The sequence below is a fragment of the Ictidomys tridecemlineatus genome, chromosome 7, assembly GCF_052094955.1.
Source record: "Ictidomys tridecemlineatus isolate mIctTri1 chromosome 7, mIctTri1.hap1, whole genome shotgun sequence".
In the NCBI taxonomy this organism is placed as follows: domain Eukaryota; kingdom Metazoa; phylum Chordata; class Mammalia; order Rodentia; family Sciuridae; genus Ictidomys; species Ictidomys tridecemlineatus.
In genome coordinates, this window is record NC_135483.1 from 107,909,411 (window position 1) to 107,935,637 (window position 26,227).

A 26,227-nucleotide genomic window follows, 5' to 3' on the forward strand; every position below is an offset into this window, starting at 1 on the left:
AAGGTAAGGTGGATCTCCTAAAAACCAGACAGAGACCAGTAGAGGAAAGGGATGAAGGGATGGGAAAGGGGGAAGGAGGAGGAATGTGCTGGGGAGTGATATTGGGCAAGTCATATTGTGTGCATGTACAAATATGCAACAAAAAGATCCTATCAATATGTACAACTATCATGCAAAAGTAAAAAATGTGGAAAAAGAAGTGAACAGGCCCCATTTATATATATCTTCCATAACTTTGCCAGATCACTATAGGAAAGAGGAAAAAACCTTAAGTCTGTAGTTTTCCATATTTAACTATAGTCAAAATGAACGAGAGATGACAGTGTTAGAACTTTGGATCTAGAGCATATTTAATTATACTGTGTAAAAATGCTATCCATAATTGGTTTCTTTGGGCCAAATAAGTAACAGAGACCCTCAGGCAAACAGTCATTTCCCAAGTCCATTTATTTTATTCGCTTTGGTTTCCATAAAAATGTACTAATAAGAATGTCCTTCAACCAAAAGCATTTTTTAACAGTTATTTACTTTTTTCTTTTTTTCTTTTTTTTTTTTTGGCCTGGAACACTTCCACTTATTGATAGGAGCTTATGGCAAACCAAATACCAATTACTTTTACATCTACCTCTGACTTCTATTCTTATGCATTAGAATCTTTTCTCTGTAGAACTATTGATATGATCTTTTAAAAAATCAAATCAGATTCTATCGTTTTCCTCAATAAAATGCTTTACTGATTTCATGTTTCACTTGGAATCTTTCACTTAAACTCTTTACTATGCCTGTTAGGTCCTTCAAAATCTGGCATCTTCATACCTTCCTACCTCAAATCTAATACCTTTCCCATCCTCTTTCTTTCTGTAATGTGAGCATTTTATGCTTTTAGATTCCTCAGTGCCTTTGCACCACCTGTACCAACTGCCTAGCACTCTCTGATCCTCCTCCCCATTCATCTAAGTGATGGCTGTCTCTTTTATTGGTTATCTCTTAGTGAGAGATACCATGAGCATGCAATCTGATAGTTTCCCTCTTAACCACAACTGTCAGTCTCCATCACTTAAATTTTTGGTAGCATTTATAATAATATTATTAATTATAATAATATATAATAATATCTTGATTATTTATTTATCTTGTCTACCTCATTTATCTAGTATTTCTTCAGTGTTGAGAATAATGATTTGCACTGGCCTCTGTGAGCCAATATACTCCCTCCAACCGACTCTATTCCTAGGTCATTTTGTACTTCCATTATGACCCTTAACAGGGCCAACCTTGTTTTAGAGTTATCTTTTCATTAGATTTTAGCTTCTGGAGGACCAGGAATGTGTTTTAATTATGTTTTCTCCATTGTGTCTTACATATAGAAGGTTCTCAGTAAATGTTTCTAGAACTGAATATATGCCCAGGAGAGCTCAAAAAATAGTGTGGGATTTCATGCATGGACATTTTGCTCACTAAAGGAAAATCTCAGGTTCTCAGCAGAGCTATATTTTTATTACATTCTGGCTGGGTAGAGAGGAGGAGAAATAATTTCAGGAAACATTAGTGCCATATGAGATGCTATAAGAAAAGCTTGAAAGTGATGACAATCATAGTTTTGAATCCAATGATAGCTGTAAGAGAACGCTGTGAGTAATTTTGGAATGTTTGGACCACCCCAATGTGTATTGAGTAGAGAAGGATTAAAGGATTTTCAAGTTTTATAAAGAGCTTTTCTGCTGAGGCAGCAGTGGTTTGAATTTGAGCTGTACCTTTGGCATGTTAAGCATGACCTATTTGTCCTTTGCAATATAGTTGTGGGAAAAGGTAGAAAATTTTTCAGGAATTCATTACTTGTAAAGAACAAAATCTTCAGAAAGTTAATGGAAGGAAAAAGCGATAGAAGGAAAGAGGCATGATAAATAGCACAGCTCAGTAGGCTGAAAAGAAAGATAAAGCAGATCATCGAGGTCTAAGAGTTAGGGCAGCCTGCAGAAATATGAAAGAGACTAGGACTTCCTGCTATTCTGAATGAATGGCTACTGGTTTCATTAACTAAGGTATTTTGCAACTCAGAAAGCCATCATGAGCATAAAGGTCTTCCACTCTATGACATGGAGGCCAGGCTTCCAAATATGGTTGGCCATCAGCTTCATCTAAAAAAAATTATAAAAACACAGGTTCTTGCAATTTCACAGAAAAACAAACAAAATATTTCAAATCTCTCTTTATAGGAGATGAATACAAATGCCTAAAAAACACATGTAAAATTGTTTGACCTCATTGGGAATTCAGGAAATACACATCAAAGCACTGGTGGGTTTTTTTTTTTTTGGTTTAGCATATTAGAAAAAACATAAAAAATTGGGAATATTAAATGCTGTGGGAGACATACTCTGGTATGCTATTAGTGAGTATGTAAATTAGTAAAGCTCATTTTGTATATAACAATCTGTTGGTATCTACTACATTTTATAATGCATATACTCTTTAACCCAGCATTTCCATTTCAGTGTTATCTTCAAGTTATTCTTATACATGATAATGAAGATGCCAGCAGAATGAAATTTTACACAAGTTAAGAAAAACTTTTACTATGGAAAAAATTACAAACATGGTAAGTAAACAATATAATATAATAAAATTCCATCCACCCATCATCTAATACTATTAGTAGCAATATATAGTAAATGGTCTATGTGTCAAGCCATAGGAACCTGTTAAAAGGTAGTTAAAAGGTTCCATACTTTGAATTTTGTAATGTTATTCAGCAGTATAAAAAAGGAGAAAAGAGCTTTATAAAATATATGGGTTCCATCCATATATTTAAGCAAAAAAATAAGTGAGTTACTAAGTAATGTATGTAGTGTGATACTGATGACATTAGGAGGTTCAGAGACTATGCCTAGGAGTCAGCCCTACCACTTATAGGTTTGTACGTTGATAAGCTGTGTTCCTTCTGTCTCAGTTTCCTCATCTTTAAATACAGATGTGTGATAATATTATCTATGTTATAGGACTCTTGTGAGATATCAGTGACATACCATCTTATTTGTGCAAATACATGGGTCAAAATGAGATTAAAAACTATCTATTTTTTTTTTTTGGTTATGCTGGGAATTGAACACAGGGTCTTGTACATGTGAGGCAAACATGCTACCAACTGAGCTATATCTGCAGCCCACTATTTCTCTATTTACAGATATGCATGTAAACACTTATGGAACAATCTGAAAGCATTAACACAACTGGTATCCAGTGATTGTATCTTGGGGACACTGGAATTAAAAGGTCAGTAAAGGAGGTCACTTATTTAATGCATATCATTTAAACCTTTTAAGATGTGAAGACATTCCTCATACTGGATAATACTTAAATAATCTAAATTAAAACACAGATTCCCAGGCTCTATCTTTGGGGATATATTATAAATATATCCAAAGAACAGACATAAATGGAAGATACAAGATTAATAGCAGAAACATAGCAGAAGCTGTAGAAATAGAAATTCTTGAGTATTAGACAGAAGTGAATGTTCAAAATATCCCAAGGAAAAGATCATTAGGCACTGGGAGATGTTACTGCTGTGAAAGTAACATTACTTTCAGAACAATGTGACACGAAAGAAGGCCAGGATTAGATCTAAGATTTTTCATTTATTAACCATTGGTAACAAGACTACTTTACCATTCCAAGCAAGGGAAGAATGGAGATTAAATAAGAATATACATGTATAAAATAGAGTAACTAGTTGTACACAGATATGTGCACAAACATGATGCTTAGTAGAAAACCCATGTTGTGTAAACTTGTACTCAATTCTTATGACTTTTTTCAATTATTTTATTTCCCACTTCTGAGTTCAAGATCCATGAAAATATCTAAAAAATAAAAACACATAACTTGTGCTAACTAGATCAACCTGCCAGCAAGCATTGTCCTATGTGAACCTGCCAGACAAGTAACAAAAGTAAGGACTGAAACTGGTTGTTCCTGATTTATTATCACCTAGAAGAATTCAATCACTTTATATTTAAATTTTTCCTGGAGGCAAGAAATTTTTTATATTTTATTTTTGTTTCCAGTTTCTGGAACAGTGCTGATATACAGAAGCTGCTTTTAACAAAAGTTCATTGAATGAAGAAATGACTGAATGAATGGTGAGTGAATGTAGACAGAATTATTTTTTTTTAATCTCTGTTCAAAAAAATTCAAGGAATCTCTGGAGATTCCTTGCCTGAGTGGCTGCTTTCTGATTTGAAAAATAGTGGACCTAATTTTTAGAATGCAAGATAGTACGTGTGTGTTCTGAAACGGCACTTGAATATTTTTCTACTATTGATTTTTACAAAGAGCTTTAAGAAATTGGATAACCATCATGCATCCCTTTCTAAACCACATTATACTTACTTACGTCTTATCTCTCAGTCCTCAGACTGTGAAACCCCAGCAGGCAGGGATTATTATTCTCTGAATCCATCCATAGGATTGACCATAGTGCCATAACAGTAGACTCTTGATAAATATGACTGACTGAATGAAAACATGCTGTTTAATAATTTTTATTTAGATAATTTCTCTTTGAAGTTTCTTGTTTTCATAGTGCCTTCCTCTTCAAAGTTGTACCTTCTATTGCAATTATTCCATGGCAGCATCTTGGAGAGTTCTTGATTCTCTCTGCTCAGGGCATCAAGACAGATGAGGATGGTGTAGTCCCACAGCTGTTGCTCCTTTCACAAACAATGTTTGCTCTATCACTGTGACCTAATTAAACCACTATGCTCCCACATTTCTCTGAGGACTAAGCTGAGGGTGATTTTTCCAGGCTTCTAATCTCTTAAATTGCCTATGCGTCAAAATATCTCCCCATGGCCATTATTGGTAACACCTTGAAATAACTGAATTATACCAGAGAGGAAATGCACTTGCAAGGAAAAGCTCTTGCCTTTGGACATAAAGCAAAATAGCTCTTAATACTGAAGAAACAGATCTTTTCTGCTCTGTGAACCAGTGGAAATCTAATAAAAGTGTGTCTCCCCTGGGTGTTTTACATCATTAGCATCCTGGCTTCACACTTCACTTTAACAAATAACATATTTTAAAAATTTCTCCAGGGAGAAGATGAGAAGCCAAAAATATCCTGAAAGAAAACTTTACCTAGCAACCTGGTAAGGCTGCTTCCTAGAGTTTCTAAAATTTGACTTCACACAGCAAAATCTTCATGATTTTTTTAGTTTCTGATTTTGGTATGTATTGAAACTTCTTCATGGATAAGCAAGGAGGGAAATAAGTAATGCCTTACATGTGAGTAGCACTTTATGTTTTTCCTAGTACAGTCATCATAATGCTACTACTATAATTGATCACCTATTGAATGCCAGGACATTGTACTGTTGAACATATGAACATAGAACTTAATGTCTGCTATGTAGTATTAGGTGGTACAAAGCCCATTTTTCTAGTGGAGAAACAGATTCAGAGGAGTTAAGTAATTTGCCCAAAGTCCTACAGTTAATAAATGTCTGAACCCAGATATGTTTGATCCTAAAAGCCATGAACTTACTTCATTTGGTGAGAATCTTTAAAAATTAGTGAGTGAGTAACTCTTCCTTTTAGGTATACAAATCTCCCTGTTTGTATCCAGATTTTCCCCGCTTCCTTGTTTTTCTCCAAAAAGGCCAACCTTACTACATATACTTCATTTTCCCTTGTTGCACATGCTCTGAATTCCTCCTACTCCCTTGCTGCACAACTCCAAGAGGCGCTATTCACAAGGTGTTTTCTGTAGGGGGCACCTCCTACAGTCAGATTTCGGAACACACAAGAGTTGGTGTTCCCTGGAGTTCTGTGATCACCATCTCTGTGGATTTCTTCCTCTCTCTCACTTTATTAAGAATGTTCTCCTTCAACTCTCCCATCTCTCCTTCATCATCACTCTCTCTACTGGACCATTTCCATCAGCATACAAACATGTCTATTATCCTCTGCCAAAAAGGTGAACAAAAAGAAACCCAAGAAACAACCAATCATCCTTGACTTTACATTCCTCTCTGACTTGCTTTTTCAGCAGCAGTCAATATTTACCATTTGCAAATGGTCTCCTCTCTCAGTTTCTGTGCAATTGCTCTTTCTTTGTTCTCCTATTTCTTGAGCTACTCCTTTCCTTTATCCATTCTCTAAATATAAAATTCTTTGGGACTTAATGAAAGGGTCTTTTCTTCCCTTTCTATATTCTTAAATCACCTCATCTGTTTTTGTGATTGAAAATGCCAATACTTACGAATTTATACCTTCACCCCTGGTCTTGCCTCTGAGTCGTTTTCCTCACCTGATTTTTTTTTCTCCATAACTGCCCTTGGATATCTTACAAGCTTGCCAAACTTAACATCTACCAAACTGAACTCTTTGTTTTCAGGCTCCTTTGCAGCCTTCCCTATTGCAGAAACTATCCTCATATGGCTACTTAGGCTAGAAATCTGAAAATTATTATTGATTCCTACATTTCCCTTATTCTTGAATTCAGTCCATAAGCAAGTCCTGTCTATCCTATCTCTAAAATTCCTACCAAATCTGTTTACCTCGTCATCCTAGTCACAGCCTTTGCACATTCTGTCTAAAATTCTCTAATAGTCTCTAGCTATTTCTATTTCTTCTTTTGCCCCCTTCCCATCTATTATTCATATGGCATCCATACTTCTGCAAAATGTAAATTAGATTACATTGCTCTCTTGCTTAAACATTCTAGTGACCTTCATTACACTTCAAATAAAATCTATCCCTGGTTTAAAAGGCCCTGTTTGGTCTGGCCCATTCCTCTCTCTCCAACTTCATCACAGAAGTTGTGCTCTAACTGCAAGACCCTTGTTCAGTTCAAAAGACAGAGCAGATTTTCCTACCTTCCAATCTCTAGACATGCTCAAATCCTTCCCCACCCTTGACATGGATGCCTCCTTTCTATCCTTCGGCTCTCTTCCAAGATGCTCCTTATCAAGGTTACCATTGACCTTTATGTTGCTGATAATGGCACTGACACAGGTAGCACCTCTTCCTGTTCATGTAGCAAATTTCCAGCTTCCCTAATAGGCCTTGAGTTCTTAGAAGTCAGAGATTATATCTACAATATATCTTCACATTCCTGGAACCTAGGAAAAAGACTGACATGTAATAGATGTTTAATAAATGCTTGTAAATAAATAAAGGTGCAAATTGAGACTTCTTGGGACAGATTACTGCAGTAGTAATTCAGCCCCTCAGTTTTGTACTGGACAGAAACTGAGACATGCGTGCAACATTTTGCATTGGCAATAATTGTTGTCAAAATTCTTCTGACCTTTAGTTTCCTCGTCTACTCTGTCTATACCACCATATCTTTTATGTCCCTAACTTTAAGTCTTTTTATGATGGAAGCTGCATTTACTGGTCTGCCACCTCCAGATTTTCTGTGGGTTGCCAATTTCATTAAATAAGATTTAATTTTAAACAATTTAATTATGAAAAGCTTCAAACGTGAAACAAAGGAAATAGTATAATAAACACCCATGTACGTATCACTGGTTTAAACAATTATTGACTCAGATTTTATTTCATTCCCATCCCCACCCATTTTCCCCCTTTCATTACTTTGAAGCAAATCTCAGAAAAGTTATTATTTCATCTGGGATATTTCGGTATGTATGAAATAGAATTCTTAACTGTTAGTTGGCAGCCCTTCTGTTCCTTAATGGCTTAAAAGTGAAGCATTAATTGACCAGCATGTTGCTCTTCCCCCAAACCAGATAACTAGTATGATTTTTATTTTATTACTTAACCCAAACTGGATAAGTTCTTTAGGGAGTATGGTGACAGAAATTGATGGGATTTTATCACCTATTCAGGGCCTGGCAATCAAAAAACAATTTAAACGAAAACAGACCCAATGTATTTTAGGTTTTTTAATACAATCTTATCCACATGAATCTAGAACTTTGTTCTACCTTCCTTCTGGTACTTTACTGTAATCATTTACTGTACAGAAAATTTCAAATCATTAAGCCAGCCAGACGTTAAGGTAGGGAATACTAAATTCTTATCCTAGGAAAAAAGAGCATTCTCTAGCCTAAGGAAGAGTCATCATCAGAAGGCTGGGCCTCAGGGGCGGGGCCTTGGCGATACTCCGCCCACTATCGCTCACTGCCCTCCGCCCCTCTTGCGCTCTTCTTCCCGGCAGTCCTAGCGCCCGACCCGGCGCTCCTCAAGATGGCGGCTGACAGTGAGGTGAGTTCCCTGATTCCTATCTTATGTCACTAAGTTCGCGCCTCCACGTCATCGGTCTGGAGCTCAGTTTTTTTCTTTTCTTTCCCTTCCTTTCCCTCAGCCCGAGTCCGAAGTATTTGAAATCACAGACTTCACCACTGCCTCGGAATGGGAAAGGTGAGTCGCATCTCCGGTTGCCAGTACTCTGGGCCCTGGCCTGCCCCCGCCACTTTCCTAGCCCAAACATAACACTTGTGACGCCGCTTCTGTGAGAAAAGTAATACCCGTAGGTCCCGAGTCATCCCTTTTCTGGTTAGATACAGACCTCTTCCGCATCCCGTCTTGACAAGTCCCGGCCCGCCCCCGTCGGCCAAACCCTTGACCGTGGGGCTTTTAGAAAAAGTTTTGTTTACTTTCAGCCCACTTTGACTACACCCTTGCCCACACACAAAAATAGTTGCCGAATCTACCACTACCGTTCCTATTTTCATTCTTGTTTAACTCATTTAATCATTAGCAATAAACTTCGCAGCTGCATTTTTTTCTTCTGTGGACATCGGTATTCCATTTTCAGGATGAGGCCTTTCTCAAGTGTATTGATGGTGGTCCATCTGCTACACTCCCACCATCTCCATCCTGTCTTTCAGAATAACCTTTTTACAAAGTCTGCATATGGCTTAGGAACGTTTTGATTTAAGTTTTAACAATTCAGTGGGTGATGTGCCAGGCTTCCTGTGCCTAACAAACTCGGAACAGCTGTATGAGTGGAATTGTTATACCACTGATATTAGTGGAAAGACAGTTTTGTGGAGGAGTGATAGATTAAGGTTTCTGTTTGGTATCACAGAAACCCTTCAGTTTTGTCAGTGTTGAGGTCAGTTTTTAGATTGTTGAAATTTTGTAATCTTTCTGATTGGAAGGTAAAATTTGTGAATACGTAATTAGATGGCATAGGAAAAAATATTTTTTAAAAATCCCTATTGGAATAATGATTTGACTTGCAGTGTTCCCCTGACCCCCAGTCACACTGACAAGACTATACTCATCAGGTAGTGTGTCCAGGGTCCTGAGTCACGCCAAGGGGAACCCCTCTGCCCCCCACATAATCCTTATGTTTAAAAAAAAAAAAACCCAAACTGCAAATAGTTAAAATGTAATCCAATTGGCACTTTAACTGTAAAAATAGTAGTTTAAATAGGGATAATGTTTTGGACCTAGAATTGTTGGAGATAATTTGTAGAAAAGCTAAGAAATTAGCAGATTTGAAAATAGAAAGTGGGGGGGGGAGAAAATAGGCAGTTGAAGCTTAGTGCTGGTGCTTATGGTCCTAGTTAATGGGGAAGCTCAGGAGATTAAGACCAGGTGGGCAAGATAGCAGAGACCCTAGAAGAGACGGATTGGGAAGGGGTGGGTTAGACATGAGAAGGGCTAGACATCTGACTGACAGATGAGAATGAATCTTTCTGACTTCATGAAGAAATATTTCCTATTGACAGGAAATAATTAAGATTAATATGGAAGATGAGACCAGGTTGTGGAAAACTTCCAAAGTTAAGTGAAGGAATCTACATTCTATACTTTTGACCAGTGATTCTCAGGTTTTTGTGTGCATTAGAATCATAGATTGCTTGGATCCACCTCAGAATTTCTGATTCTTTAGGTGTGAGGTGGAATCCTAAAATTTGCTTTTAGAACATGATCCCAGGTAAAGCAGATCCTGCTGGTGAGGAGACCACACTTAGAAAAGAACCAATGCTTAAAAAAGTAGTGAGAGAATCTTGATTTTTAGAATGGCCAGGTGAGGTAAAATGAAAGTGAATATCATGACTTGATTCATAGTTAGGATGGTGATTTGAGGACTGGAGAAAAACAAAGGAGAATTGTAAGATATTTTAAAGAAGATTTAGATAAATGAATTTGATATGTATGAGAGTGGGGAAAACCAAACATGGAACTGCAGTTTCTTGCCTGAAAGAATAAGTGTCAAAGTGACAGCAGTTTTGGGCCTGTTGAATTTGAAATTGGTATCTTGAAGGTAGTTAGAAAAAAGTAATTTGAATTTAGGAGGGTGGGGTGAGAAAACAGTATTTTGAATGGAAAAATGATCACTTTTCTCTGGTTATATATTTAAAATATCCTGAAATAGAATATTAAATCCTTTAGTTCTTCATATGGAAACAATTGTATGAGAACACAAAGTAGTAAATTTGTTTCTTGGCTTTTATGCTCTTGTTTGTAGAGTGGGACAGTTTATGAGAAAAAAAGTTAAGACTTTGAACTTCTTTAAAACTTGAGCTAAACAAGATTATTTCTGCTTTTATTATATATCCATAAATTAGCCTATTAAACTTACAAGCCTTTTATAACCAAAATGTTAAAATATAGAAATTACCTTTTAAAAGAAATTATGTAATAGGAAAAAAATGTGAAGTTACATATTTAGAGAAAGCTTTTTTGTCTTCTTCCTAGGTTTATTTCTAAAGTTGAAGAAGTCTTGAATGACTGGAAACTCATTGGAAACTCTTTGGGAAGGCCACTTGAAAAGGTCAGATCTATTTGCTGCTGTCTCTAAATTAGTATTTACTTTGAAACCTCTGTTTTTAAGCCCTTTGCTATATTTGGCACATTTGAATTAAATGTTTAATTTTAAAGTTATGTATAATCTGTAGATATCAAATGGCTTTTGGAAAAATTTGAATTTGTGGCAAATGATATGTGTAAGACATTTGTGAAATGTTTTTTAAATAATAAAGCTATATCTATATATATAAAATGTCATTCTTTGTGAGTGATTTTTGTTTCATCAAAAGTTTACTTTTCTCTTGCCTTATTCCTTGTAATGTTAGAAAAAATTTTTTTCAAAGTTTTTTAGTTGGTCAAAGAAAAATTGTATTTACCAACTTCTGTGTATTTTGTTTATAAGGAAAATTTTTGGTTAATTAGATATTTTACTAAATTTTTGTGTTTTGATAACCACTTCCTCACCTATTTTAACTTGTTTTAAGAATTTTATGTAAGAATGAAAAAATTATTCAATATTGAGGTAGAACTCTAATTCTAATCAAAAGTACTGATAATTTTATTCACAAACCACACCCAAATGTTGCCTCAAGAATGAACTCTGAGGAACAAACCTAGTTTTTGTTTGATTCACTGAGGGATTTTAACAATTTTATCTTAAGTTTATGTAGGTGTTTAGTATGTTAATTTCATTTGAAGTAAAACTAGTGATTCTTTTTATCATCTATTATTAACTCAATAATAGTTCAACTGCAATTTACTCTGTAAAGAACTCAATTCTAGATATTTGTAGGGATTTTTAGCTTAGAGTGGCGATACAGAACTTGAGGCTATCAAAAAAACCCAAACATTCGGATGTTTTCTTTATCCATATGAATATGAGCAGAAAAAGTAACACCACCTATAGAAATCACACATGATATAAAGATTTTTTTGATTATGTAAATTGATTTACTATATTAAATGTTTTTTGTTTAAATTTTTTTTTCAAAGAGAGAGTGAGAGAGAGGGAGAGAGAGAGAATTTTAATATTTATTTTTTAGTTATCGGTGGACACAACATCTTTGTATGTGGTGCTGAGGATCAAACCCGGGCTGCACGCATGCCAGGCGAGCGCGCTACCGCTTGAGCCACATCCCCAGCCCTGTTTAAATTTTTTAATAAAGAGAAAATGTGAAGTTCTCAAACTGTTTGCCCTATTCCACTTGAAACAAATACATAACGATTGATAAAGATTCCAGTAAGATTAAAGGGTAGATATAGCTTGGACAGGAAAAGATTTGCATTATCAAAAAAGAGAGTTGAACCAGGTATTTATAAGCCCTAATATTCTTTAATTGTTTGATTTAGGTGCATTTACTGAGTACTGCTATATGCCTCGTGGAATAAGTAGCAAACAAAATAAGGTTCATGCTGTCATTGAAGGTAAATTCTAGTGAGGGAAAGAAGTAATAAATAGATCAGATTAAAATAGTAAATTCTAAATTCATTCTGGGATTTAAATTGTCAGTATATTTACAGAAGGTAGCATACTACTAAGCATGTAGTAGAGGCTTAAGAAATGTTAGTTCAGCTGTTTTCTCCCTACTGAATAGTAGTACATAGACGTGGAATACACAACTAGACTTCAAAGTGAGCTGTAGAAACAATTACAAATAAGATTAAAGAAAGCATAAATGGCAGGGATTATTTGTCTCGGAAAAGAAAGTTTAGATAAAGTTGTAATAAGAGACTTTATGTAATATAAAGAAGAATAATTACTAATCCTCTTCCAGCTGAAGAGGAATTAAAAGAAAAAGTTTTAAAAACTTGTGGAAATTTTCAAATAATATGTAAAGTTTACAAAATAGTATAATGAATCCACAAATCCATCACCCAGTTTTAACAGTATTCTGCCATTTCTTATGCTGTAGTATCTCTGTTCAATTCCTTAACCCTACTAGATTTTTAAATAGTTCTTAAAGATAGAATTTACATACATTGTAATATACAAAATGTGACTGCTTAGTTTTAACAAATCCGATGATGTATTCACACTACTACCAAGATGAAGGATGTTTTGTCACCATTAGAAAGATCTCTAGTGACCCTTTCCAGTTAATCCCCATGCCCCCAGGTATCTGCTGTTTTTATTATATACACCATAGATCACTTTTCTTTGTCCTAGAGTTTCATATATAGTTGTCTTCTGTTTCTATGGTTGAATGAGGTAGTAGATATCATTCATACTTTTGTTCTACTTTTGGGTTTTTCTGACTACTTTCAAGATTTTTTTTTTTTTTTTTTAAAGAAACTTTGAGCTGTCTGTCAGTGATGTACAAAGATGTGTTTTCTTTGTGTTTTTTCTACTTGGGTTTAATATGGGATAAGGTTTTCAGAACCCACATGATTTCTCAACTTTATCTTGTCTTTGGTTTCAGAAGTTTAAGTAAATATAGCATTACTTAAAGCAACTATTAAAAAAGATTTTCTAAGGTTTTAGATTTTAGTATCTTGGACTTGATAAGATAGATAATGTTTCATGACATTGGGAAAATTTAGGCTATTATTTATTCAAATATTTATTTTTTTCTGCCCCATCCTCTATTTTTCTGTGTCTTGAATTATGTTTGACCTCAATACTGCTCCCAAAGGTAGTCTATCATTCTGCTAATCTCAGACCTTTTGTCTCTCTTTTAGGTTGGATACTTTTTTTGTGATTTTGAGTTTATTTACTCTTTCTTTTGTTGTCTCCAACTGGCTATTAGGTCCATGTGATGTATTTTTCAATTCAGTTGTTGTACCTTTAGGTCTATAATTTCTATTTGGTTCTTCTAATTTCTGTTTCTCTGAGATTACTTATCTTGATTAAAGTTTATCTTGGAGATATGTTTCTTTAGTCCTTGAACATATTTATTACAGCTAGTCTAAAGCCAGTTGCATTACCTAGGTCTTCTTGGAATTGGTTTCTGTTAACTTTTTATTTTTTCAAATTAAGTCACATTTTCCAGTTTTTTATTTGCTTGGCTTTTTGTGTGTGTATGTGTATCTAGTAAATTTTAAATTTTATGCTTAGATTATGAGTGAAATGTGAAGACAACATAATCTATATTTCATTATGTAAGCATAAATTTTCATTGATAAAATTTCTGTTGTGTTCCTATGAGAATTATATAAGCATAAATTTTCATTCATAAGACTCATAACATTTCTGTTGGATTCCTCTGAAGAGTTTTTGTTTTTTTTGTTCCAGCAAACACTTATTTTAGCTCGTTTAAAATTCCATTCCACGAGACGGACATTGTTACCCTAGGTACATGTATGATTGCACAAATGATGTGACTCTACTTCATGTACAACCAGAGAAAAATTGTGCTCCATTTGTGTACTGTGAATTGAAGTGCATTCTGCTGTCATGTACAACTAATTAGACCAAATAAATAAATAAATAATTTCATTCCATTTTTAATAATGCCAGCAGTGCTCTTAATGTGCTCAAGTCTCCATTGTACCTGCATGGTTTAATAGATAGTGTTTTATACATTTTGAGGTTTACTCCCTTATTGGGGCAGTGTTTTATACATTTTGAAGTTTACTTCCTTATTGGCTTCTTTCCTTCAAGATTGTTTTCACCTCAATTTTAGAATTGCCCTGCCAGTCATGAGCTCTATTCTCTGTTGACGAAATCTAGCAAAGTTTATCATCGTGCAGACCTGAGTTGTGCATGGATTAAAATTCCCTTAGATTAGCAATTCTTAGTCTGTGATCTGAAGAATTCATCTTGGTGCCTGAGAGCTTCTGAAGGGTTGTCAAGACCCTGCCTTTTCCAACTGCTTTACTTTTGTCAGGGCAAGTTTTCTTCCTATAGTATTTCAGTTGAAACAGTAGACTGGAAATATTGAATGCAGAAGCAGATATGAGTATCCTATTGTCTTTTAAGAAAAACCTATACATTAAAAAGATTTGCAAAATGTAAAATAATGCTACTCTTATTAATTTTTTTCCTGGCAACTGGAACTTTGTTAACATATAACAAGCACATTATCATTTGAAATTAATATTTATGGGGGGTGCTGGGTTTGAACCCAGGAAAAGAATTAGAAAAGAATTTTCCTGGTTTGAACCCAGGAGAAGAATTGTACATGCAAAACACATGCTCTACCACTGGACTACACTTCCAGCCCCTTCCTTTTTAATTTGTAAACCCTGGTTCCTCAGTATATCCTTGGTTTGGTATAGAGAAATGAGCTTTGTATTCATTTACCAGTTTGTCCAGCCATTTTGCCAGTAGTTGGTATAACCAGGATTTAACCTAAGTCTCACTTGCCTTTAGAACCCACATGATTTCTCAGCTCTGTCTTGTCTTTGGTTTCAGAAGTTTAAGTAAATATAGCATTACTTAAAGCACTATTAAAAAAGATTTTCTAAGGCAGGTTTTAGATTTTAGTATCTTGGACTTGATAAGATAGATAAAAATCTTGGTGGTATAAGTATGATCCTGCTTGAAGGAAAGAGGAATTAAACTTTCAAATTCCTTTTAGCTTTGTAATTTTATGATTTTATATACCTAGCAAAAATTATAAGTACTTTTTATAAAATGTTAAGTTTAGGTATGTCATGATCTAGTGGTAATAGAATGATTTAGTCAGTGACTGGCTCTTTCCCCTCTGAAAAATTCATGGAAGAAAAACCATTAACTTTAGAAGGTATTGAAATGAGTTCAGATTTTTTATACCCACTCCACAGAATCAAATGACACTTCTGTGCTTAGAGTTCATACAACAAATTTAAAATAAATTTGGACTATAAGTTTTCTCTAGTTTGAAAACTTTTCAAGCTAAGTTATAACAATAAGTCAAATCTTGGGAATGATACAAATTTTATAACTAGTTAAGTTTCCTTTATTTGCATTTTCTCAGAACATTTGGGTATTTTATGGATCATTAAAGTGAGGAGTAGAGTAATTTTAATGCTGAAGTTTTGGGGAAAACTTCAGATAGTTCTGGGCTAGTCACTGATGGAAATACAGTGTTTCTGAAATGAATAAAATGAAAGCAACATTTAGCTGCTCACAATGTTTAAGGAATAAGACTATAATAAATTTATAGTTTGTTTTTTTCCCTCCATTTTTATTTTTTTTTTTAGTATCTATGGTGTCTTTTTCTTTGGAGATGGTACAGAAGAAAATAACTGACATTTGATTTTATTTCTTTTTTAAAGTTTGGGGAGTTTTTGGTGTTAGTGTCAAAATTTTTATTTTTGTAAGATAAAAATGGCAAGAGATACCTTCAAGAGGCAGCATAGCATGTGATGAATGAGGGCTCTAAAGCCATACTGCTTGTATGGAATTTTACCTCTGATGTTTTTTTGCTTTGTGCTCTTCCAATTAATGTTAACTCTTAGGGTTTTTTTTTTTTTTTTTTTTGAAGTGGGGAAGGGAGGGTGAGTACTTGGGATTGAACTCAGGGGCACTCAGCTACTGAGCCACATCCCCAGCCCTATTTTGTATTTTATGTAGAGATAGGGTCTCACTGAGTTGCTTAGTGCTTCACTATTGCTGAGGCTGGCTTTGAAATCAAGTTCCTCCTGTCTCAGCCTCCTGAGCCACTGGGATTACAGGTGTGCATCACCACGGCTGGCATTAACCCTTAGTTTTAACCCTCTCTCTCACATGTGTCCAGGAGCTGTAGAGGAGAATATAAACAAGTAGAATTACTTAACACCTTTTTTGCAAATAAAAATTATTCATTAATCCTTAGAGCATCTAGCAATTAAAAACCTAACACCTTGTTGGAGGGAAGGGGAAGTGCTTTATGGTATGTAAAGTATACTGGCTGAGAAGGCTTAGGTTTAGTTTTAAGATAATGAGAGAGCTCTATAGACATTTTTGGATCAACTGTTTCCTAATTCTTTTCTTTGGCACAGTTTTGAAGATTTGCTTGTTATTTAGTTACAGCATGATAACTAAATATGATTGGTAAAATTTTCAGTGTGATAAGTCTTAATACACATTATGAATTTCATGTTGAACTTAAATTTGATATGGGGCATATACCACTAAAACTAATAAATATAACTGTATAAATATTTTTCTTGAAGTCTTAGCCAAAACCATTTACTCACTTATTTTATGTAATAAATAAAATGTAATAAAATGTCTCTACAACATAATTCTAAATAGCAAACATCAGTCTTATATGTGAGCTGTTTATAAGTAATTAATTTCATTAAATGACATTCTCATTTAAATTTTACCACTTGGTTTGGTATAGATCACATTTTGTTACTGCAAATGCTACAAAAAATAAAGCTGTGATCATTTTACAATTGGCAATTACATCTCCAGTGCTGTGACCCTTTTTTAGGGAGTTTGGCATACAGAGGATATGATCTAGTAACATTGGTTATAACAGTTAATTTGCTGATTTATTTATTACTTTTACATGACACATTGCCTGGTACGTCATCAGTAATCAACCATTAGCTGATTGGTTGTCTCCTCAGAACATGTGATTAATCCTTTGAACTTGTCATGTTCCTTTTGCAAAAGATAAACAGCATAAACAGATTATATTTAGTTGCTTGGAGATTTTGTTAAAATATGGTGATGATGGCATTTCTTAAGCATTATGCAAAAGGCAGAAAGTCTTTTTTCTATGTCTGGTACATTTTAAAGTAAATAATTATGTAGTTAAATTCTTCTGTATTTAGTTTTATAAGTATTTTCTTTATGTTTTGGTTTTAGTTTTTATTTTTCCCCTTTTTGAATTAATTTTCTCCTTTTTTCCTTCTGACTTTGATTTAGTAATTTTATTTATTTATATATTTTTTTCATTTCTTTTTTTATTGGTTGTTCAAAACATTACGAAGCTCTTGACATATCATATTTCATACATTAGATTCAAGTGGGTTATGAACTCCCATTTTTACCCCAAATACAGATTGCAGAATCACATTGGTTATACATTCACATTTTTACATAATGCCATATTAGTAACTGTTGTATTCTGCTACCTTTCCTATCCTCTACTATCTCCCCTCCCCTCCCCTCCCATCTTCTCTGTCTACCCCATCTACTGTAATTCATTTCTCTCCTTGTTTATTTTCCCATTCCCCTCACAACCTCTTATATGTAATTTTGTATAACAATGAGGATCTCCTTCCATTTCCATGCAATTTCCCTTTTCTCTCCCTTTCCCTCCCACCTCATGTCTCTGTTTAATGTTAATCTTTTCCTCCTGCTCTTCCTCCCTGCTCTGTTCTTAGTTGCTCTCATTATATCAAAGAAGACATTTGGCATTTGTTTTTTAGGGATTGGCTAGCTTCACTTAGCATAGTCTGCTCTAGTGCCATCCATTTCCCTGTAAATTCCATGATTTTGTCATTTTTTAGTGCTGTGTAATACTCCATGGTGTATAAATGCCATTTTTTTCCCATTTTTTTATTGATTGTTCAAAACATTACAGAGCTCATGATATATCATCTTTCATACATTTGACTCAATTGGGTTTTGAACTCCCCAAATACATAATGCAGACTCACTTCTGTTACATACTCACATTTTTACATAATGGCATATTAGTGACTGTTGTATTCTGCTACCTTTCCTATCCCCTACTATCCCCCCTCCCCTCCCCTTCCCTCCCATCTTCCCTCTCTACCTCCTCTGCTGTTGTTCAATTCTCTCCCCTTTTTTCCCCCTCCCCCTTGCCCCTCATAACCTCTTATAATTTTGTGTATCACTGAAGGTCTCCTACCATTTCCATATGCTTTCCCTTCTCTCTCCCTTTCTCTCCCCCCATTCGTCTTAGTTTACTGTTAGTCTTTTCCTCATGCTCTTCCTTCCTGTTCTATTCTTAGTGGCTCTCTTTATATCAAAGAAGACATTTGACATTTGTTTTTTAGGGCTTGGCTAGCTTCACTTAGCATAATCTGCTCTAATGCCATCCATTTCCCTGCAAATTCTATGATTTTGTCGTTTCTTAGTGCTGCATAATACTCCATTGTGTATAGCTGCCACAATTTTTTTATCCACTCATCTATTGAAGGGCATCTAGGTTGGTTCCACAGTCTAGCTATTGTGAATTGTGCTGCTATGAACATCGATGTAGCAGTATCCCTGTAGTACGCTCTTTTAAGGTCTTCAGGGAATAGTCTGAGAAGGGCAATAGCTGGGTCAAATGGTGGTTCCATTCCCAGCTTTCCCAGGAATCTCCATACTGCTTTCCAAATTGGCCGCACAGTAATTTTATTTTTTTTCTAATTTTATATTCACTGCAAAGTTAAGTTTTATGGATGAGTCATATTCTAAAATATTGTAAAAGTGGTTGTTTAGAAGCTAGGTTGCATTTTTCCATATGGAGTAATATTTAAATGTTTTTAGGGTGGCATAAAATATTAAATTTCTTGTCCTATTTCTGGGGCCATGTTCTAAGATTGTCTTACTCTTTTAAGCTATTTCTTTTGTTCATTTATTTGTTTTATTTTTTAATGTGGTGTTGGGAATTGAACTCAGGGCCTTGTGCATGCAAGGCAAACTCTCTACCAATTGAGCTGTATCCCCAGCCCAGTCATTTATTCATTTATAAAGTGCCAACTATGTACCAGAAATTTTTTCCTTATTTTGTGTTTCTCAAAACAACATTCTCCCTTTGCATTTCCTCACTTCAAGATTGTTGAATCCTTATCCCTTTGCTCCATGGTCATTTATTCATCCGTCAGTTGTAAGTATTTCTGTTGCTCTTTCTAGGAAAGTTACAACTAGAGACTCTTAGCTGTTCAGGCAATTAATCCAAACCAGATATCTAAGAAAATTACAGTAGAAGTTAGGTTTTTATAGTACTATTAAAATTAGAGTTCTGCTGGTTTAAAGGATTTATAACTTTTGGTGGTTAGAAGGATCACCACTGTGTGTATGTGTGTGTATATATACACACACACACACACACACACACACACACACACAGTGAGCTCTTTTTTAAAAGATGGTGCATAGTATTCATCAGATACTCAAAGAAGCCTGTGACCCCAAAACAGGTTAAATAAAAGCTGTTTAAAATGACTCTTGTGCCAGGCATGGTGGCACACACCTGAAATCTCAGGGACTCTGGAGGCTGAGGCAGGAGGATTGGGAGTTCAGAGCCGGCCTTAGCAACTTGGCAAAGCACTTAGCAACTCAGCTAGACCCTGTCTAAATAAAATACAAAAAAGGGCTAGGGATGTGACCCAGTGGTTAAGTGCTCCTGGGTTCAATCCCCAGTACCAAAAAAAAAAAAAAGTTTTTGTATGTTTTTATTATTTTTAAAATTAATGTGTTTAGTTTTGGTGAGAATACCTCTGCAAAGTCTTACTTGAACTTGAAATTTTGGAACAGTTTGCATGATGGAGATTGCAAGGCTATGAAGAAGCCGTAGTTTTCTCTCATATACAGAAGTGGTAATTTTTTAGTTGATGAAATTTGTTTTTGTCTTTAGCCATTTTTACTGATTTCTGCTATCTTGACTCTGAGGCCAAAAGCTTCAAGTTTTGCTAGCCCTTAAATGTTAAATGCTCAAAATTACTTACTTCTTTCCTTAATTTCTGGTTTCTACCCCATCTTCACTCCCAAAGCCAAATGTATGCTAATCTCTATCATTAAAAAATAGTTTTGTTAATTAATTTAAAAGATTCGAAGGGCAGGGGATGCAGCACTTTCTAGCACGTATGAGGTTCTGTGTTCCATCCCCCAGCACTGGGGGAAAATTTTTTGAATGAATAATAAATATTCTCACAAAAATTATTTTTGGTTTTGTGTTTTATTAAAATACTAAAGGAAAAAGAAAAATGAAATTGACATTGTTATGCTTCTAAGCATAGAGTTCCTTATCTAAATGACTAAAATTAGTCCTCCAAACTGCTTTTGGGCTCCTGTCTCGGAATTTCTTTTCACCATTTAGTTTTCAAGTTTTTAAAAGAATGCTTTTGATATTACAGAAAAATGTAAGACAAGTAAGTTAAAACTTTTACATTGTTTGGAGAAATATTTTGGAGCAAGAGATCTATCTAAATTGTCTAGAAGGTTTTCTTTTGGAGTCAGTTTCCTAAAATTAATTCTGTTCTCGTTGTCCTTTGTTGTTGTTTCAATTTTTATTTTGGAGTCCCAAATACTTTACTTGCAAAACTTAAAATACCTTTAATTGCAAAATAATGTCACCAAACTAAATGATGTTTGTATTTTAAAAAAGTGATAATCTTTGCATTATCACTTCCTCTCATCTACTTTCTACAGCTAACAAGTTTTAACAGTTTGTTCTTTTCTGTGTACATATTACATTTTTAACGAGAAAATGATCGTATTCTTTTATTACACTTCCTTTTTAAAAAAACTTTATCTTGTTGGCACTTTTGCAACATAGGACAAAAACATCTATCATTATTTTAGTGCTTGTACTATATATAGTTCATTGAATGACTGTATCCTAATGTCTGTACATAGTCCTATTGAAGAATATTTACTTTTTAGTTTTTGCAGTTATGGTATTATGATAAGGTAGTAAGCATGACTGTGTATACCTTGCATATTTGTATGAATATTTCTGTAATAAAGAGTTCTATAAGGGCTGGGGTTGTGGCTCAGTGGTAGAGTGCTTGCCTCGCCCATGTGAGGCCCTGGGTTTGATCCTCAGCACTACATATAAATAAATAAACAAACAAATAAATAAATAAATAGGTATTGTGTCCAACTACAAATAAAAAATAAATATATTTTAAAAAGAATTCTATAAGTGAAATTACTAGATCAGAGGGGATGTGATTTTTATATTTAAGGAATATAGCCATGTTTTCTGTCAAAATGGTTAAATGTATTTACACTCTCACATGTGTGTGGGGAAAAACACCAAGAACCCCAATCCTCCAACATTATTTTCATTTTATTTTTACTAGTATGATAGAATAAAACTGCCTCATTTGTATTTATATTTCCCTGAGTACTTTTAAGCATTTCTTTGTGTTTATTAAACATTAGAATTCCCTTTCTGATGGCTTATCATGTACACTCACCAATTTTCTGCTGTCTTGTTGAATTGTAGAAGAGCTCTTAATGTTTTTATGAGTGCTAACTCTTGCAAATATTTTTCTCAGTCATTTTCTTCTTAATTTGAATGTTTTTGTTTCCCGAGAGTTTATGTATTTTTTACTATGGCAAAAATACATCACATAAAATTTACCATTTTAATTGTATATAGTTCATTGGCATTAAATACATTCATGTAGTGCAAATATGTTCACCATCCATATTCAAAACTTTTTCATCATCCCTAACAAAAATACTCATTCAAGAAAAACAAACTCATATAAGAGGAATCATACACTGTTTGCCTATTTGTGACTAGCTTATTTTATTAAGCATAATGTCCTTAAGATTCATTTGTATTGCAGCATCTGTCAGAATTTCATCCCTTTTAAAGGCTGAATAATGTTTCATGGTATGTATATACATTTTTTAGTTATTCATCTATCGATGGACATGGATTACATCTACCTTTTGACTGTTTTGAGTAACTGCTATGAACAGGGGTGTATAAATATGTGTTTGTGTTCCTGCTTCAGTTCCTTGGGGGTATAAACCAGAAATGGAATTGCTGGATCATGGGGAAATTATACATTTCATTTCTTGAGGGGCTTCTATATTATTTTCTATTGTGGCTGTATCATTTTATATTCCCACTAGCAATGCATATCCTGTACAACACACTTATTTTCTGGTGTTTTAAATAATAGTCATCTTAACAGATTTAAAGTAGTATCCCAATGTGCTTTTGAATTATTAGTGACGTTAAGCATCTTTTCCTGTGCTTATTGCTTTTCTGTGTATATACTTTGATGAAATGTCTATTCAAGTCCTTTATTTTTTGTGGGGGGGAGTACTGGGGATTGAACTCAAGGGCACTCGACCACTGAGCCACATTCCCACCCCTATTTTGTATTTTTTATGTAGAGACAGGTTCTCACTGAGTTGCTTAGTGTCTTGCTTTTGCTGAGGCTGTCTTTGAATTCATGGTCCTCTTGCCTCAACCTCCTGAGCTGCTAGGATTACAGGTGTGCACCACCATGCTTGGTCCTTTGTTTATTTTTTAATTTGTTTTTTTAGTTGCTGAGCTGTAAGAGTTCTTTAATATTCTGAATGTTAATCCCTTATCTGACATGTGATTTTCAAAGATTTTCTTCCATCCCATTGGTTGCTCTTTCGCTCTGTAGATAGTATCCTTTGTTGCACAAAACTTAATTTTGATAGACAAAAGGAAAAAAGTAGATAAATTGGACTCTGTTTTTTGTATCAGTAAATCATTGTGAAATCTAGTGTCAATGAACTTTTCCTCCATGTGTAAGAGATTTATAAAATGTTTTAGCTTGTATGTTTAAACTGGATCTTTAGTTTAATTTTTGTGTATGGTATAAAGTATCAAGTTTATATTTTTAAGTAGTTAGGCACTTTATGACTTCTAGATTTCATATCATGTGTAATCTTGTTACCTTAAGATTATAAATTTGTTGTTCTTTTTTTTAGTACTTACTCTTTTAAAGAGATTTATTTTGTTCTAAAATATAGATATCTACATAGAATTAATTTTTGTGAATAAAGTGAGTCAGTCGTCTTTTATTCCTGTAGTTAGCTGTCTTTTCCCAAACTTAATTCTATTGAGTATGTTTCTTTTATTATTTAATAAGTTCCATATATACTTGGGCCTGTTTCTGGATTTCTGGATTCTGAATATTATCTGTTCGTATAAATATGCTTTTTTTTTCCCCCTGGGGATTGAACCCAATGCCTCATGCATCTTAGGCAAATGCTGTACCACTGAGGTACTTCACCAGCTCTAGCATTTTATTTTAAGTACTGCAAATTTATTGTACATTCCATTATTTTCCAAGTTTTTCTTGCAGTTTTATTTATTTTTAAATATGTATTTATTTTAGTTGTAGGTGGACATATGTCTTTTTTTTAAGAGAGAAGAGGGAGAATTTTTTAATATTTATTTTTCAGTTTTCGGTGGACACAACATCTTTATTTTTATTTTTTTAATGTGGTGCTAAGGATCGAACCCAGCGCCCCCTGCATGCTAGGCGAGCACATTACTGCTTGAGCCACACCTGCAGCCCCATAATGTCTTTATTTTACTTTATGAGGTGCTAAGGATCTAACCCAGGGCCTGGCACATGTTAGGTGAGTGCTCTACCGCTGAGCCACAGCCATAGCCCCTCTTGCAGTTTTATTTTTGCCATATTAATTTAAAAATAGATTTTTATCCACTAGAAGCTACTCATACATGCAGAATATTTGTAAACCAAGGATTGTCTTAAGTTATATTCATTTAGTTTTAAATTGTGACTTTTTTTTTTAGCCAAATTTAACCAAATGGCGGGGGCGGGGTGGGGGACCTCCTAAAAAAAAGAAGGATATCTTCTGGCAACCGTTTTTCCAAGTTCTTGCTTTTTTTCTTCTAATAAGTACTCAGTTTTGTTGGTTCATCACTTCTGAATCTTTAAAAACTTTTTGTAGTTGTAGATGGACAGCATACCTTTATTTTATTTATTTATTTTTACGTGGTGCTAAGGATCGAACCTAGTACCTCAGTGTCAAGTGCTCTGCCACTGAGCTACAGCCCAGCCCTAACTTCTGAATTTTTGATATCAAAAAATCTAATATTTATTGAGTATTTACTGTATACAGGACACTTTCTGAGTACTTTATCATCTCAATTCTCAAATGCAATCCTAGGAAGTAGGAAATATTATTATCCCCATTTTATAGATGGAAAATTGAGGCACATAGAGAAAATCAATATGCTCAATATTAATAAGGTAGTAGGTGATAAGAAGTACTCTGAGTGCCAGATGTGTTGGAGCACTACTGTAATCCCAGTGGTTTGGGAGGTTGAAGCAGGAGGATCAGAAGTTGAAGGCCAACCTCAACAATTCAGGAGGCCCTAAGCAACTTAGCAAGAGCCTGTCTCAAAATGAAAGGAGCTGGGGATGTGGCTCAGTAGTTAAGTGCCCCTGGGTTCAAATCTTGCTGAACCAAAAAAAAAAAAGGAAGATGCTCTGTGAACCCAAGAAATCTGCCCTCAGATACAGCTTTCCTTTTATGATCACTGGGATATACTATTTTCTCACTGTCTTTTTAATTTCCTCCCCCTGCTTTCATCTTCTTTGCTTTTTCCATTTCTTCTTTCTCCTTCCAGTGTGCTTAGGGGAATTCTAATGCTGTCATCATTTTATAAACCTTCACAGAAGATTTCAGTGATTTTTCGTTGTCTATAGGGTTAAGCCTAAATTGATATTCTAGTCTTCATAGTCAGTTCTCTTTTTTGCTCTTCTGCTCCTTTAAAGGAAGCTTCAGCTAAATAGGCTATTTGTTCCTTAAATTTGGTATCCATTTTGCTACACCAGCACCCTATCTGCTCTTATTAGTTTTATCATACTTATAGGCAAACTGAAATCTGATTTTCTGTACAAACCTATTTATGACTCATTTGCTCATTTGGTGTTTACCCAACCATCTCCTTAAATTCTAATCTATTGATCTCACTGATTATCTTTTTTTTTTTTGGATATAACCCAGGGATGCTTTACCACTGAGCTATATCCCCAGCCTCATTTATTTCTTTTTTTGAGAAAAGATCTTAAGTTTCTTAGGACCGCACGAAGTTTCTGAGGCTGACCTTGAGTCTGGGATTAAAGGTGTGTGCCACTGTACCGTGCTTAACTTGTTCTTGTATGAACTATTGAATGTGTAGTATCTAAGTACTATAGAGTAAATATATATGGCTTAACCTCTAGTGAGAAGAACAGGGCCATGGCATTTCAAATTCTAGCTTTACCCCTTAGCAGTGTGGTAATGTTAGGCAAGTTTTTAAATCTCTTAACCTTTTTTTAAAATATATTTTTTAGTTGACAGTAGACCTTTATTTTTTATTTATTTGTATGCAGTGCTGGAATTGAACCCACTGCCTCACACATACTAGCAAGCACCCTACTACTGAGCCACAGTCCCAGCCCTAATCTTTTCTATAAAATGGGGTTAATACATCATAGTGTTATAAGGGTTTTTATTTGTGTGTGTGTGTGTATGCACACATGTATTATCTGGCTTAGTAGCACTTTCTTCATTTCTATCCTCAGAGGCATGGATTTGTGATCTTTTTAAAAATATTTGTAATGACTTCAGGTATATGCAATTGGATTAATTAAAATCCTTGAATACAGGGCTAGGGATATAGCTCAGTTGGTAAAGTGCTTGCCTCACATGCACAAGGCCCTGGGTTCAATCCCCAGTACCACCACCAAAAAAAAAAAAAAAAAAAAGATGTTCAGTTACAAATTTTATATTTTGAACACCTAATAAAAAAAAAGAAATTGAAAAAAAATCCTTGAATACACATATAAGATATACACACATATAGATGAGGTCATATATACAGATAAGGTCATATGAATGGAATCATACTATATGTGGTCTTTTGTATTTAGTTTT

At 34.5% G+C, this 26,227-nt stretch overlaps 1 protein-coding gene and 1 non-coding gene across 7 annotated transcripts in view; both read left to right on the top strand.

The window, feature by feature from the left end:
* The first annotated feature begins 8,144 nt into the window (after window positions 1-8,144).
* The window catches only part of Rab3gap1 (RAB3 GTPase activating protein catalytic subunit 1), an 86,115-nt gene continuing 68,032 nt past the window's right edge, over window positions 8,145-26,227 (top strand). For all 6 annotated transcript variants that reach the window (XM_078017303.1, XM_078017304.1, XM_021721377.3 and 3 more), the window contains exons 1-3: window positions 8,145-8,235; window positions 8,336-8,391; window positions 10,684-10,759. In XM_078017303.1, the coding sequence (XP_077873429.1) occupies window positions 8,218-8,235; window positions 8,336-8,391; window positions 10,684-10,759 (150 nt within the window). In that variant the 5' untranslated portion in view covers window positions 8,145-8,217. The remainder of the gene's footprint in view (window positions 8,236-8,335; window positions 8,392-10,683; window positions 10,760-26,227) is intronic.
* On the top strand, window positions 25,965-26,036 carry Trnav-cac (transfer RNA valine (anticodon CAC)). The gene has a single exon. It is a non-coding gene; the product is annotated as a tRNA-Val (tRNA).